Below are 16,150 nucleotides of genomic sequence, written 5' to 3' on the forward strand. Positions count from 1 at the left end.
TGAACCGAGAGAACTTATCAAAATTTACTAGTAATAAATATTTTCATTTTTTGAATGTGGAAAAGTTAAACAAAGAAAAAGCATTAAATATGTTTACTTAATTTCTATCAACTTTCACTTATAATACGTTGAATGATAAACTGACTTATGATCAAGAACTCACAAATTATTTCTTAGAAGGAATCACAATCAAAACTTGTATTGCATTTATACTACCGATTTAGGAAGCTCTTATTTAATTTTATTTGGTTGAATTTATGGATGTGTCAATTTGTAATGGCTTAAATTTCCTAAACCTCGTTATTTTATTTCAAAATTTAACTAAGGGAGTCCGCTAAAGTCCTATTTCATCACTCTACAAGAGAATAAAGCAAGTTTATGTAGGTCACAGTTTAAGTTCAATTTTGAGGTCTTTGTGTCGATAAGATGTCACCATCCAACATATTGTAGGGCACAGTTTATAGATCATAATTCACTAGTAATAGATGTTTTCATTATTTGAATTATATGAAAAATTTCAGAAAGAAAAAAAAAAAGAAAAATTGAATGTTTCCACTTAATTTCTATCAGTTTTTCCCTATAATACGTTGAATGACAAAATGACTTATGATGAGCCCTCAAGTAATTTCTTAGAAATAATCACAATCATGAACTGTACTGAATTTATACTCCCACTTCAGGAAGCTCTTGTTTAATTTTATTCAATTAAATTTATGGATATTTCAATTTGTAGTGGCCTAAAAATTCTAAATTTCTTTTATTATATTTATGCAAAAGAGGAACTACCTAAGAAATATCTAGGGAAACATCCGTTTTCTTTCAGTTGACCCTTCTGTAGGTGTAACGACCCGGCCGGTCGTTTTTGGAATTTACGCCCCGATCTCCTATTAATTATTTTTCCCAAATTTATTTCTGCTATTTTGATTTGCCGGGATGTTCGGTTTTGAGTTTCGGAGAGTTTTGGGACACTTAGTCCCTAAATGAGAGCTTAAGTGTTGGAAAATTTACCGTAGTCGGAACAGTGTGAAGACGGTCTCGGAACGGAAATTCGATGGTTCCATTAGCTCCGTTAGGTGATTTCGGGTTTAGGGGCATGGTCGGATTGTGTTTTGAAGGTCCGTAGCTAATTTAGGCTTGAAATGCCGAAGGTTAAATTTTGGAAGTTTCCGGTTCGATAGTGAGATTTTGATCCGAGGGTCGGAATGGAATTTCGAGAGTTGCAGTAGTTCTGTTATGTCATTTGGGATGTGCGTGCAAAGTTTCAGGTCATTCGGACGAGGTTTGGTAGACTTTTTGATCGAAAATGTGTTTTTAGAGTTTTTGAAATTCTTAAGGTTAAATCCGATGAAAAATAGGTGTTTTGATGTTGTTTTGAGCGTTCTGAAGGTTGGAACAAGTTTGAATGAGGTTTTAGGATATGTTGTTGCCTTTGGTTGAGGTTCCGGGGGCCTCGGGTGTGTTTCGGATGCTCAACGGGTCATTTTTAGAACTTATTGAATTGCAGAAAAACTATCAGCTGGTATCCTTCTTCGCGTTCGCGTCTTCTCCTCCGCGTTCACGAAGAGCAATCTTGGAGGAGGAACTTGTTGTTCTTTGCGTTTGCGTTAAGCCTACCGCGTTCGCGATGGTTTGCCTTTTTCCTTCTTCGCGTTCACATCCAACCCCTCGCGTTCGCGTAGTAGAATTTGGCGCTGAGGGCTGTGGCTACTTTCTTCTCCGCGTTCGCGACCCAGCCTCCGTGATCGCGAAAGCCCTTGCTCTTTACCCTCCGCGTTCGCTACCTTTATCTCGCGTTCGCGATGGACTTTTTCTTGGAAGCTTCAGTTCCTTCTTCGCGAACACGATTGTCCTTCCGCGTTCGCGATGCACAAATTACCTGGGCAGATTATTAAAAATCCCAAATCGAGGGTTTAAGCTTATTTTCAAAATTTACGAATTCGGGAGCTCGGGAGGGGCGATTTTTGAAGAATTTTGCACCTGGGCAACTTGGGTAAGTGATCTCTACCCAACTTAGATCAATTTCCATGATTCCTAACTTGAATCTAGCCCTTAAATTTCGAATTTGTTGGAAAAATTTGGGAAAAATTGGATAAACTTCATAGACCGAATTATTGGGTTTTGATTGGGTTGTTGGCATCCGATTTGAGAGATTTTTATATAAATAGACTCGTGCAAGTGTGAGTATTCTGAAAATATAAATTTCACCCGATTTCGAGACGTGGGCCTGAGGGGCATTTTGGTCATTTTACATAATTTCGCGTATTAGCTTAGAATTTAATTGTAGATTCAGCTTCTTGAAGTATTATTTACATTATGAAATGGAATTGAATAGATTTGGGCCATTTGGAGTAGGATACTCGTGGCAAGAGCGTGGTTTCTAGTTGATTTTGAGCCTTATTCGAGGTAAGTAGCTTGTCTAACCTTGTGTGGAGGACCTCTCTCCTTAGGATTGATATTGTGGTAATTGAAATGCCTCGTACGTGAGGTGACGAGCGCGTACTTGAGCTAATTGTTGAAAAATCAGGTTTTCTTTAAGTATTTCAATTGAGTTCCTTCTCCTATTTCATGTTACTTGCGTATTTAGCATGTTGTTAGTTTAGAAAAGTATGTTTAGTAGACTTAGTTGCCTATTTGCTCAATTTGCCTGTGACGACCCAACCCGTCGTCTCATGGGTTATCGCTCCGTTTCCCCCCATTTTTATGCTTCTTCATGTTTCATTATCAGTATTTGGTGTGTTAAAAAGTTGATTTGGATTGGTTTTGGTAGAAGATGAGACACTTAGTCTCTTTAAGGAAGGCTTGTTTTGGAAAAGTCAACCGGAAGTTGGCTTGTGTGTTAGAGGGCTCGGATACGAATTCCGATGGTTCGGTTAGCTCCGGGAGATGATTTGTGACTTAGGAGCGTGATCGGAAGTGGTTTTGTAGGTCCGGTGAAGAATTAGGCTTGAATTGGCGAAGTTAGCATTTTGGCGATATCCGGTTGATAGGTGAGATTTTGATCCGAGGGTCGGAATGGAATTTTGAGAGTTTCTGTAGCTTCGTTATGTGATTTGTGATGTGTGTGCAAAATTTCAGGTCATTCGGACGTCGTTTGGCTGGGTTTTTGATCGAATGCGTGTTTCGGAAGTTTTTGGAAGAACTTAGGCTTGAATCCGATGAGAATTGATGATTTTGGTATTGTGTGAGGTGTTTTGAAGATTGGAACAAGTTTGTGTGATGTTTTGGGATATGTTGGTGCTTTTGGTTGAGGTCCCGGGGGCCTCGGGGTGATTTCGGATGGCTAAACGGGAAGATTTGGACTTAGAAATGCAGCAGAAAAATGCAGCAGCAGTGCTGGGTGATTTTGTTCTTCGCGGTCGCGGAGGGCTCTCGCGATCGCATAGAAGGTTTTGGGTGTCTGAGAGCCCTCCGCGATCGCGAAGAACCCTTGTCATTTGTTCTTCGCGTTCGCGGTCTAGGGGACGCGTTCGCATAGCAAAGCCAGCTGAAGGTCCGCGTTTGCGGGTTGGTCACCGCGTTCGCATAGGGGAAATTTGGGTTATTAAGATTTTGTTCGTCGCGAACGCGGGGGTTGGACCACGTTCGCATAGAGTAAATTAGAGCTGCGCAGAAGGGTTTTATTAAACATTTCCTCCGCGAAGCTTAGTCTATTTCCACCATTTTTGAGCAACCTTGAGAGCTTTTTGACGGGGATTAAAGAGGCTTTCGACTGGCATTGGTTGGAGGTGAGTCTTATGACCTAGAAACATCATTTAATTGAAGAAGCAACACTTAAATTCATGGAAATTTGATTAAAAAGGGAAGAATTAGGGCTTGACTTTTTGAATGAAAAATTGGGATTTGAGGGAGCATTTGAGCTCGGATTTTGGAGTTTTTGATATGTTTAGACTCGTGGCGAGATAAGGAGTCCACTGATGTAAAAATTTCTGAGTTTCGAGAAGTGGGCCCGGGGCTCGGGTTTTGCCAATTTCGGATTTCTTGATGTTTTTTGACCATTTTCGATTGGGTATTATTCCTTTAGCATATTGTGCCGTATTCGTTGTGGTTTTGGTCAGATTTGACGCGCGAGGAGGTTGATTCGAGAGGCAAGGGCATAGCGAGCTAGACTTTTGGCGGGTTTGACGTGAGTAATAGATGTAAATGATGCCCTGAGGGTTTGAAACCCCGGAATTTCACATCGTAATGCTATATTGAGGCGAGACACACGCTCTATGACGAGTGCGGGGTCGTTTGTTATTGGGGATTGTGACTTGTCTGTCCCGAGTGATGTTTTTACTGTGTTTTCGATTAGAACTTATTTGAGAATCATCCTACTTGGATTAAATTGTTGTATTTGGGCTTCGTGCCAATTATTTGAATCCTTCAGGGATTGCTATCACTGTTTTCACATTGTTTGGCATATTATTTGATCTCAGTCCTAAGTTTTGATACTGTTTTGCAAACTCAGCCATCTTTCTAAGATTTGAAAACTTAAAAAATATTTTATTGACTTTTTGAGCTGAGAACTATTATTTTAAGGATGCCCGAGAGGCTTATATGATTTCTGGACTGAGCATGGATCGGGTTGCGCGTCGTAGCGGTATTATATTGATATTGAGGCCGAGATCTTGATTGATGCCACGAGATGGCTTGATAATTGCGCTTGGGCTGTAGGAGCCCCTCCGGAGTCTGTACACACCCCCAGTGAGCGCCGTCGACGATAAATAAATGGATCGGGCTGCACGCCGCAGCAGGTACTAAAGTGTACCGTTCTATGTGTTGCATTTCATTCATGCATATATTCTTTAATTGTTTTACCTGTCATAGCATTTCTGTACTCTTACTTCATCGACTTGTTGCTTCGTTATTAAATGCTCTAAAATGCCAGTTATAGCTTATTTTGCGTCTTTCCATGATTTCTTATTCTCAGTCTTTATTTATGTTTATTACTCACTGGGTCGGAGTACTCACATTACTCCCTACACCTTACGTGCAGATCCAGGTGCATCACAGACTGAGTGAGGATATTAGCTGAGCAGCGCAGTGTCTTGGGAGCATCGAGGTAGCTGCATGGCATTCGCAGCCTTGATCTCTCCCCTCAATCTCTATCTTTGTGACGACCCAAAGGGTCATCACCTATTTTCTCTCTTTTTCGCACTTCCGAGGGCTTGAAAACCTCACTTTTAGTCGCCTCGATTTGCGTGCGAAGTCCGGGCGCGTAGCCGGAAAGCTTAAATATGAATTTTGTGTAAACATTGATGAATTTTGATATTAATATGATTAAGGTTGACTTTGGCCAACATTTTGGGTAAACGGACCCGGACCCGTGATTTGACGGTCTCGGAGGGTCCGTAGAGAAATATGGGACTCAGGTGTATGCCCGGAATCGAAATATGAGGTCCCAAGCTCGAGAAATGAATTTTTAAGAGAAATTGTTTTTCTGAAATTAATATGGAAATTTGAAATGAAAATGGATTAGATAGTGTTGGTATCGGGCCCGTATTTTGGTTCCGGCGCCCAGTACAGGTCTTATATCTGGTTAAAGCGCTTCCTGTGAAATTTGGTTGAAGTCGGACGTCATTTGGCATGTTTCAGACCTAAATATCTAAAAATAAAAGTTTAAGAAGTTTGATGAAAAAGTGATGATTTTGAGGTTTGATTCCTCGTTTATGATGTTGTTTTGGCGATTTGATCGCACGGTTAAGTTCATAGGATGTCGTTGAGTTAATGTGTGTGTTTGGTTAGGAGCCCCGAGGGCTCGGGAGTGTTTTCAGAGGTGTTCGGGGTGGTTTTGAACTTAAGAAAATTGCAGAAAATCTGCTGTTGTTGCACAAACATTTTCCTCTTCGCGTTCGCGGCCTTAAGCTCACATTCGCAATGCTTCCCAGGTCCCCTCCTTTGCGTTCGCGTAGTACCAGTAAATCCTTCAACGCGTTCGCGTATCACCCCCTCGCGTTCGCATAGACCAACCTCTGGACCACCCCTCCCCCCCCAGTTCCTTCTTCGCGTTCGCATCATCCCCATCGCGAAAGCAATGCTCCCAGTCTTCCTTCTTCGCGAACGCATAGAACAAAAATGCCCAGTAATTTTTTTAACTTTTCAGAAACAGTACATACGGGTTTAGTCCAAAATTTTCACGAGCTCTCTTCTTCCCCAAGCTCTAGGAATCCATTGAAGCCCCCATTCTTCAAGACCACTTGGGTAAGTAATTTCCCACTTATTTCCTTCATTTTCCTTCATTAATTAGTAGGTTTCCAAGCTTAAATCACATAGATTAGGGTGGAAATTGAGGGAAATGGGTAGAACTAAGGCTTTTTAATTTTCTTTGATTTAGACCTCGTTTTGGGGTCGGATTTGAAAACAAATTATATATACGGGCTTGTGGGGGAATGGGTGATATGAATTTGGTCCGAACCTCGTGTTTCGACCAAGCAGGCCCGGGGTCGATTTTGGAATTTTTGGAAGAAAGGCTGGGAATCTATATTTAGGCATTGGGTTTGGTTTGTTTAGCTATTATTGATATTATAAAGTCATTATTTCATATATTTGATTGGGTTGGAGACGAATTCGAGAGGGAAAGCGGTCGTTGTGGATTGATTTAGCCGTGGAGGTTGAGGTAAGTATTTGATCTAACTTTGGCTTGAGGGAATAGGAGTAGAGTATTATTTGCTAAGTGCAAATTGTCGAGTACGGCGTATAGGCATGGTGACGAGTATCTATACACTGGTGTCTAGCATGACCGTGAGTCCTTATTTGTGCCTATTCCTATTTTGTTGTGACTCTTCCTTGTTTAATTGATGATTTCTATATAATGTGAAGAGTATGAGAAAGAACTATGATTTGCAAACTCTTTGGAGCGTTGGCTCGAATAATAAGGTGATTCTTGAGTAAGAAATGAAAGAAAGAGAAAGAGATGTGATTATTCCCTTGCCGGGTTGTTCTCGTATATTGATTATCTCCCTTGCCGGGATGTGAAAGTTATTGTTGTTGCTCCCTTGCCGGCATTTAGCTGTTTACTTGTGGTTTCCCTTGCCGGGACTCTTATTATTGTTTATCTATCCCCTCGCCCCTTTGCTTGTGATTGTTGCTTGGGTGAGGAAGAGTGATAAAGCACGAAGGTTGATGCCCTGCACGATTTATCTTGAGAATGAGTTAATGCACGAAGGAACATTCCGTGCCATGTTTTGATTATTAATACACGAAGAAACATTCCGTGCCCTGATTTGATTACTAATGCACGAAGGGTCATTCCGTGCCATGATATGAGTGTTTATGAGAGNCGCTTTGGTCAGATTGGTAGGCCTTATGGAGAGCGTCACTCGAGCGGGTTTGCTTCTAGTAGCACCAGCCACTTCTCAGGCTAGAGGAGGAGTTTAGACTCCGGCTACACGTACTCCGAAGCAGGTAGCTCCTCAGGCTCAGGCTCCAGTGGTGCAGCCAGCTGTGGCAGTTCAGCCGGGTATTGTGACTCAGACCGGCGATGGAGTGGCTATGTTCGCGGATGCTTTGTGGAGGCTGGATAGGTTCACCAAGCTCTTCACCACCACATTTAGTGGTGCTTCTACAGAGGACCCCCGGGATTTCTTATTTAGCTGCCATGAGGTTCTTCGGACTATGGGTATTGCGAGACCAATGGGGTCGACTTCGCCACCTTTCGACTAGTAGGATCCGCCAAGACTTGGTGGAGGGACTATTGTTTATCCAGGACAGCAGGGTCGCCATCATTGAATAGGAACAATTTGTAGAGTTATTTTTGGAGAAGTTTCTCCCAGTTACTCAGCGAGAGGCTCTCCGCAGGCAGTTCGAGCGCCTCCAGCAGGGCTCTATGACAGTCACACAGTATGAGACCCGGTTCATTGATCTGGCTCGCCATGCTATTGTGATACTCCCCACCGAGAGAGAGAGGGTGCGGAGGTTTATTGATGGTTTGATCCAGCTGATCCGTCTCCAGATGGCTATGGGAGACGGGAGTGAGATTTCTTTTCAGGAGGCGGCCAATGCGGCCCGTAGAGTTGAGATGGCTCTTGCACGGGGAGGTGGTCATGGGTCAGACAAGAGGCCCCAGCACTCAGGCAAATTCAGTGGTACCTCGTCTGGAGGTAGGGATTCTTATGGTAGAGGTCATCCACCGAGGCCCTTTCAGTCAACTCTCCAGGTCTCTCATGGTACTTCAGTTGGGGGTGGTTCTTAGCAGCATTATTCTGATCAGCAGTCTTTCAGTGCACCACCAGCTCCCATCAGTGCACCGCCACTTCAGAGTTTCCGGGGAGGACATTCAAGTCGACAGGGTCAGCAGTCTCAGCAGCCGAGGGCTTGTTACGGTTGTGGTGACCCGAGTCACATTGTCAGATTTTGCCCTCGATCTTCGGGTAGTTCCCAGCAGCAGGGTCCTCGCCCCATGATTCAGGCACCAGGTGATCCACACGCCGCCCAGCCAGCTAGAGGCGGGGGTAGAGGTCATAGAGGTGGAGCTCGGACCACCAGAGGTAGAGGACAGCCATCAGCCGACCGTTCCAGAGATGTGGTTTAGGGAGGTGGGGCCCAGCCCCTGTGTTATGCTCTTCCAGCTAGGCCAGAGGCCGAGTCTTTTGATGCAGTTATTACAGGTACTATTCTGGTCTGTGATAGGGATGCTTCAGTGCTATTTGACCCTGGGTCTACGTATTCGTATGTGTCATTCTATTTTGCACCATACTTGGTCACGCCTAGTGATACTTTGAGTATTTCTGTTTATGTATCCACACCGGTGGGTGATTCTATAGTGGTCGATCGAGTGCATCGTTCCTGTGTGGTAGTGTTTGAGGGTCTTGAGACCCGTGTTGATTTATTGCTCTTAGACATGGTGGATTTCGACGTTATATTACGGATGGATTGGTTGTCCCCGTATCATGCAATTTTGGATTGCCATGCCAAGACCGTGACCATGGCTTTACCAGATTTGCCCCGTTTGGAGTGGAGAGGGACCCCAGGGTATACCACCCGTAGTGTTATCTGGCGTATGTTCGCGATTCCAGCGCGGAGGTTCCTTCTATTGATTCTGTTCCCATTGTTCGAGAGTTTCCCGAGGTTTTCCCTTCAGACCTGCCGGGTATGCCGCCCGACATGGTATTGATTTTTGTATTGATTTGGCTCCGGGCACTCATCCCATTTCCATTCTACCGTATCACATGGCCCCGCCAGAGTTGAAAGAGTTGAAGGATCAGTTGCAGGATTTGCTGGAGAAGGGTTTCATTAGACCCAGTGTATCGCCTTGGGGTGCGCCGGTGTTATTTGTGAAGAAAAAGGATGGTTCGATGAGGATGTGCATTGATTACCGGCAATTGAACAAAGTGACGATAAAGAACAAGTATCCACTGCCGTGGATTGACGATTTGTTCGACCAGCTTCAGGGTGCAAAGGTGTTTTCAAAGATAGATTTGAGATCTGGCTATCATCAGCTGAGGATTAGGGTATCTGATGTCCCTAAGACGGCATTCCGCACTCGGTACGGGCATTATGAGTTCCTAGTCATGTCATTTGGGTTGACCAATGCCCCAGCAGCATTTATGGAGTTGATGAACCGAGTGTTCAGACCTTATTTGGACTTGTTCGTGATAGTCTTTATTGATGATATTCTTATATACTCCCGCAGTCAGGAGGAGCACGAGCAGCACCTCAGAGTGGTTCTTCAGACTCTGAAGGATAGTCAGTTATATGCTAAGTTTTTGAAGTGCGAGTTCTGGTTAAGTTCGGTTGCATTTCTGGGTCACGTTGTATCAGCAGAGGGTATTCAGGTGGACCAGAAGAAGATTGAAGCAGTCAAGAACTGGCCTCGACCAGCATCAGCTACAGAGATTCGGAGTTTCTTGGGGTTAGCAGGCTACTACCGCCGGTTCGTGGAGGGGTTTTCATCTATTGTAGCCCCGATGACCAGATTGACCCAAAAGGGTGCCCAGTTCAGATGGTCGGATGAGTGTGAGGCGAGCTTTCGGAAGCTCAAGACAGCTCTGACTACGGCACCGGTATTGGTTTTGCCCACAGGTTCAGGGCCTTATACAGTCTATTGTGATGCTTCACGTATTGGGCTTGGTGCAGTATTGATGCAGGATGGCAGAGTCATTGCCTATGCTTCGAGGCAGTTGAAGATCCACGAGAAGAATTATCCGATTCATGATCTAGAGTTGGCAGCCATTGTTCATGCTTTGAAGATTTGGAGGCATTATCTATATGGTGTGGCGTGTGAGGTGTACACTGATCACAAGAGTCTTCAGTATCTGTTTAAGCAGAAGGAGTTGAATTCGAGGCAGAGACGATGGTTGGAGTTGTTGAAAGACTATGATGTTACTATCTTGTATCACCCGGGAAAGGCCAATGTGGTGGCCGTTGCATTGAGTAGGAAGTCCGCCAGCATGGGTAGTCTTGCTTATATCCCGGTCAGCCAGAGACCGCTTGCTTTGGATGTTCAGGACTTGGCCAATCGATTGGTGAGATTAGATATTTCTGAGCCTAGCCGAGTGTTAGCTTGTACGGTCGCTCGTTCTTCATTATTGGAGCGTATCTGTGATCGGCAGTTTGATGATCCCTATTTGTGTGTCCTGAGAGACACGGTGCAGCGTGGAGGTGCCAAGAAGGTGACCTTAGATGATGATGGTGTTTTGAGATTGCAGGGGCGAGTTTGTGGGCCCAATGTTGATGGGATTCGAGAGTCGATCTTAGTGGAGGCCCATAGTTCTCGGTATTCTATTCATCCGGGCGCCACGAAGATGTATTAGGATCTGAGGCAGCACTATTGGTAGCGCAGAATGAAGAAAGATATTGTTGCATATGTGGCTCGATGTTTGAACTGTCAGCAGGTTAAGTATGAGCATCAGAGGCCTGGTGGATTGTTTCAGAGGATTGAGCTTCCCGAGTGGAAGTGGGAGAGGATTACTATGGATTTTGTTACTGGACTCCCGTTGACCCGGAAGAAGTTTGATGCAATTTGGGTCATTGTTGATAGGCTCACCAAGTCAGTGCATTTTGTTCCTGTTGCAGTCACTTATTCATCCGAGAGGTTAGCTGAGATCTACATCAGAGAGATTGTTCGCCTTCATGGGGTGCCGGTATCTATCATTTCGGACCGGGGTACGCAGTTTACCTCGCGCTTCTGGAGAGCAGTTCAGCGAGAGTTGGGCACCCAAGTGAGTTGAGTACAGCATTTCATCCCCAGACGGACGGTCAGTCCGAGAGGACTATTTAGATATTGGAGGATATGCTCCGAGCCTGTGTCATTGATTTTGGAGGCTCGTGGGACCAGTTTTTGCCTTTAGCAGAGTTTGCTTACAACAACAGCTACCAGTCCAGCATCCAGATGGCTCCATATGAGGCGTTGTATGGTAGGCGGTGTTGATCTCCGATTGGGTGGTTTGAGCCGGGAGAGGCTCGGTTATTGGGTACAGATTTAGTTCAGGAGGCCTTGGATAAGGTCAAGATCATTCAGGATAGGCTTCAGACAGCTCAGTCCAGGCAGAAGAGTTATGCAGATCGCAAGGTTCGAGACGTGGCTTTCATGGTTGGTGAGCGAGTATTGCTCCGAGTGTCGCCTATGAAGGGCGTGATGAGATTTGGGAAGAAAGGCAAGCTTAGCCCTAGGTTCATTGGTCCATTCGAGATTCTCGATCGTGTGGGAGAGGTGGCTTATAGACTTGCCTTGCCGCCTAGCTTGTCAGCCGTGCATCCAGTTTTTCATGTGTCCATACTTCGGAGGTATCACGGCGATCCAGCCCACGTGTTAGATTTCAGCACTGTCCAGTTGGACAAGGATCTGTCTTATGAGAAGGAGCCGGTGGCCATTCTAGACCGGCAACTTCGACAGTTGAGGTCCAAGAGTTTTCCTTCAGTGCGTGTTCAGTGGAGAGGTCAGCCTCCTGAGGCATCGACCTAGGAGTCCGAGTCTGATATGCGGAGCCATTATCCTCATCTATTTCCCGACTCAGGTACTTCTTTCTTTTGTCTGTTCGAGGACGAACGATTGTTTTAGAGGTGGAGAATGTGACGAACCAAAGGGTCATCACCTGTTTTCTCTCTTTTCCGCACTTCCGAGGCCATGAAAACCTCACTTTTAGTCGCCTCAATTTGCGTGTGCAGTCCGGGCGCGTAGCCGGAAAGCCTAAATATGAATTCTGTGTAAAAATTGATAAATTTTGATATTAAAATAATTAGGGTTGACTTTGGTCAACATTTTGGGTAAACGGACCAGGACCCATGATTTGACGGTCCCGGAGGGTCCATAGAAAAATATGGGACTCGGGCGTATTCCCGAAATCGAAATCCGAGGTCCCGAGCCCGAGAAATGAATTTTTAAGAGAAATTATTTTTCTGAAATTAAAATGGAAATTTGAAATGAAAATGGATTAGATAGTGTTGGTATCGGGCTCGTATTTTGGTTCCGGCGCCCGGTACAGGTCTTATATGTGGTTTAAGCGCTTCCTGTGAAATTTGGTTGAAGTCGGACGTCATTTGGCGTGTTTCGGTCCTAAATATCTAAAAATGAAAGTTTAAGAAGTTTGATGAAAAAGTGATGATTTTGAGGTTTGATTTCTCGTTTATGATATTATTTTGGCGATTTGATCGCATGGTTAAGTTCATAGGATGTCATTGAGTTAGTGTGTGTGTTTGGTTAGGAGCCCCGAGGGCTCGGGAGTGTTTTCGGAGGTGTTCGGGGTGGTTTTGAACTTAAGAAAATTGCAGAAAATCTGTTGTTGTTGCACAGACATTTTCCTCTTCGCATTCGCGGCCTTAAGCTCGCGTTCGCAATGCTTCCCAGGTCCCCTCCTTCGCGTTCGCGGTCCGCTTCTCGCGTTCGGGTAGTAGCAGTAAATCCTTCAACGCGTTCGCGTATCACCCCCTCGCGTTCGCATAGACCAACCCCTGGACCCCCCCCCCCAGTTCCTTCTTCGCGTTCGCATCATCCTCATCGCGAACGCGATGCTCCCAGTCTTCCTTCTTCGCGAACGCGACCTCTGTATCGCGAACGCATAAAACAAAAATGCCCAGTGATTTTTTTAAGTTTTCAGAAACAGTACATACGGGTTTAGTCCAAAATTTTCATGAGCTCTCTTCTACCCCAAGCTCTAGGAATCCATTGAAGCCCCCATTCTTCAAGACCACTTGGGTAAGTAATTTCCCACTTATTTCCTTCATTTTCCTTCATTAATTTGTAAGTTTCCAAGCTTAAATCACATAGATTAGGGTGGAAATTGAGGGAAATGGGTAGAACTAGGGCTTTTTAATTTTCTTTGATTTAGACCTCGTTTTGGGGTCGGATTTGAAAACAAATTGTATATCCGGTCTCGTAGGGGAATGGGTGATATGAATTTGGTCCGAACCTCGTGTTTCGACCAAGCGGGCCCGGGGTCGATTTTGGAATTTTGGAAGAAAGGTTGGAATCTATATTTAGGCATTGGGTTTGGTTTGTTTAGCTATTATTTATATTATAAAGTCATTATTTCATAGATTTGATTGAGTTGGAGCCGAATTCGAGAGGGAAAGCGGTCGTTGTGGATTGATTTAGTCGTGGAGGTTGAGGTAAGTGTTTGATCTAACTTTTGCTTGAGGGAATAGGAGTAGAGCATTGTTTGCTAAGTGCTAATTGTCGAGTACGGTGTATAGGCATGGTGACGAGTATCTATACATTGGTGTCTAGCATGACCATGAGTCCTTATTTGTGCCTATTCCTATTTTGTTGTGACTCTTCCTTGTTTAATTGATGATTTCTATATAATGTGAAGAGTATGAGAAAGAACTATTATTTGTAAACTCTTTGGAGCGTTGGCTCGAATAATAAGGTGATTCTTGAGTAAGAAATGAAAGAAAGAGAAAGAGATGTGATTATTCCCTTGCCAGGCTGTTCTCGTATATTGATTATCTCCCTTGCCGGGATGTGAAAGTTATTGTTGTTGCTCTCTTGCCGGGATTTAGCTGTTTACTTATGGTTTCCCTTGCCGGGACTCTTATTATTGTTTATCTATCCCCTCGCCCCTTTGCTTGTGATTGTTGCTTGGGTGAGGAAGAGTGATAAAGCACGAAGGTTGATGCCGTGCACGATTTGTGTTGAGAATGTGTTAATGCACGAAGGAACATTCCGTGCCATGTTTTGATTATTAATGCACGAAGGAACATTCCGTGCCCTGATTTTATTACTAATGCACGAAGGGTCATTCCGTGCCATGATATGAGTGTTTATGAGAGGAAAAGCACGAAAGTTGATGTCGTGCACTTTATTTGCCTATATTGGTGAGAACGAGAGTAAAAGCGCGAAGGATGGTGCCGTGCAATTTGTTGAATTTTATTCTTGTTGATATTGCAGCCGTACAATTTCACCTTCTATTTGTTGATCTTATATCCGGACTGTTGCATCCCCTATAGCATGCTCCCCATCCCTCTTGACTGGTTTATTTCTGTATTCCTTCTATTGCATATATATATATATATATATATATATATATATATATATATATATTGAACTGCACAGGTTTGTTTGGTAGTCCTGTCTAGCCTCATCACTACTTCGCCGGGGTTAGGCCAGGCACTTACCAGCACATGGGGTCGGTTGTGCTGATGCTACACTTCTGTGCTCTTTTGCACAGATCACGGAGCCGGAGCAGCTTTTGGACAGCAGTAGTTGATCGGGAGCTGACTTCAGTCCAGAGATTTCGAGGTAGCCTTGTTGACGTCCGCATGGCCCGGAGTCTCTTCTATCTTTGCTTTTTGTTTGTTGTCCTTGTACCGGAACAAACAGTATTGTGTTTTATTCAGACATTGTATTTAGTATTCTATAGACGTTCGTGAGTTAGTGACTCCAGTCTTGGGTAGAGTTATGATTGAATTTCCGCACTTGCTTTCAGTTTATTTATGTTTAAAACTTCCGCTTTATCATATTATGTTTTGATTTATATTAAATGGTCGAAAATTGCTAAAAGAAGTAAATTAAGTTGGCTTTCCTAGATCCTATTAGTAGGCACCATCACGACTCCCGAGGGTGGGAAATCCGGGTCGTGACAATCTTTTATTCCGCATTTCTTAGACAGACTTGTAGTAGGTTGAGATTCTGTATTAGAGGCTCATATTCGCGACACCGGATTCCATTTGGGGCTATGTTGCAGTATTTTGTTAAACGCCGCATACTTTAATTATTCCTAGACTTTTAATATAATGGCTTAGTAATTTTCCCTTGTGTTTTATATCTACAATCTGTTTAAGTTGGGAAATGTTGTTGAAAGGTCGGGCTTGCCTAGCAGTGTGTTGGGCGCCATTATGACCGGGGTTGGGGTCGTGACATTTTCGGCTCTTCAGCCTGGGTATCCCTGTGTCGGTGTCCGGTTTGGCAAAGTACGGGAGATTTGGATGGGAGGTTCCTTGCCTCTGCCCGGCGGTTTTGAAAAGAGGGGGGGAGGATAGATTGCAGCATCTTTTGCCTTGTTTAGAGTGTTCAGGACCGGTAGGGCAGGGAATTCTAGACCTTGCTCACCCGTTCAATTTTTCTTTCCTCTACGCGCTGTCCTCAAATCTGGGGTGAGCTGGATTCTCTTCTCGCGTTTCTTTTGCTTCGATCCGGAAATACTATGTGTTTTCACTAGGAAATCACCGCAGACGACGCCAAATTGTTTGACTCAAAAGATGTTAAAATCTTTCTAAGAAAATCAATCAAAAGAGATGAAGGGGTAAATCGTAGTCAATCATAATTAATACCGGATCGAAAGACAAAGAAATAGCAATTGTATGTCGAACAGATAAAACATCAAAATGTCTTATTTATGATAAAATTTTGCCTTACCCCTCCTTGGAGGGGGAAAGAGAATTACAATTGTGTTGTCTCCCTTTTTTCCGTCCAAAAATGGAGCTCCCTCCTTCTCTCTATAGGTGAAGAATCCTTTCTTTCTAAGGGTGGAGTTCTGTTCATTGTTTTCGACCTATTAGAGTGTTTGAGAGGAAGTAGGAGATGACCCCCTTTCCGGTTCTCTTCACATGATATTTATAGTTGAAAACCTTCTTGTGCTTGCCACGACTTGGCATGGCTGAGTCGGGGAAGCTTCCCAGTCGTGGAGAGAGCTTGCCCTTGTCGCTTATGTCGAATGTCGTAATGATGGGGTGAAGTTGACTTCGTTAACTACTTTCATAAGATGATAAGGACGGGGTCGTGGTTTCCCCGGTC

At 44.1% G+C, this 16,150-nt stretch overlaps 1 protein-coding gene across 1 annotated transcript; it reads left to right on the top strand.

The window, feature by feature from the left end:
* Positions 9,279–9,698, top strand: LOC109228262 (RNA-directed DNA polymerase homolog; the record flags this gene model as incomplete). Its single annotated transcript, XM_019393415.1, has 1 exon — positions 9,279–9,698. A coding segment is annotated over exon 1 (420 nt), but the record flags the coding sequence as incomplete, so codon positions are not given.

The sequence above is a fragment of the Nicotiana attenuata genome, chromosome 6 (genome assembly GCF_001879085.1).
Source record: "Nicotiana attenuata strain UT chromosome 6, NIATTr2, whole genome shotgun sequence".
NCBI lineage: Eukaryota > Viridiplantae > Streptophyta > Magnoliopsida > Solanales > Solanaceae > Nicotiana > Nicotiana attenuata.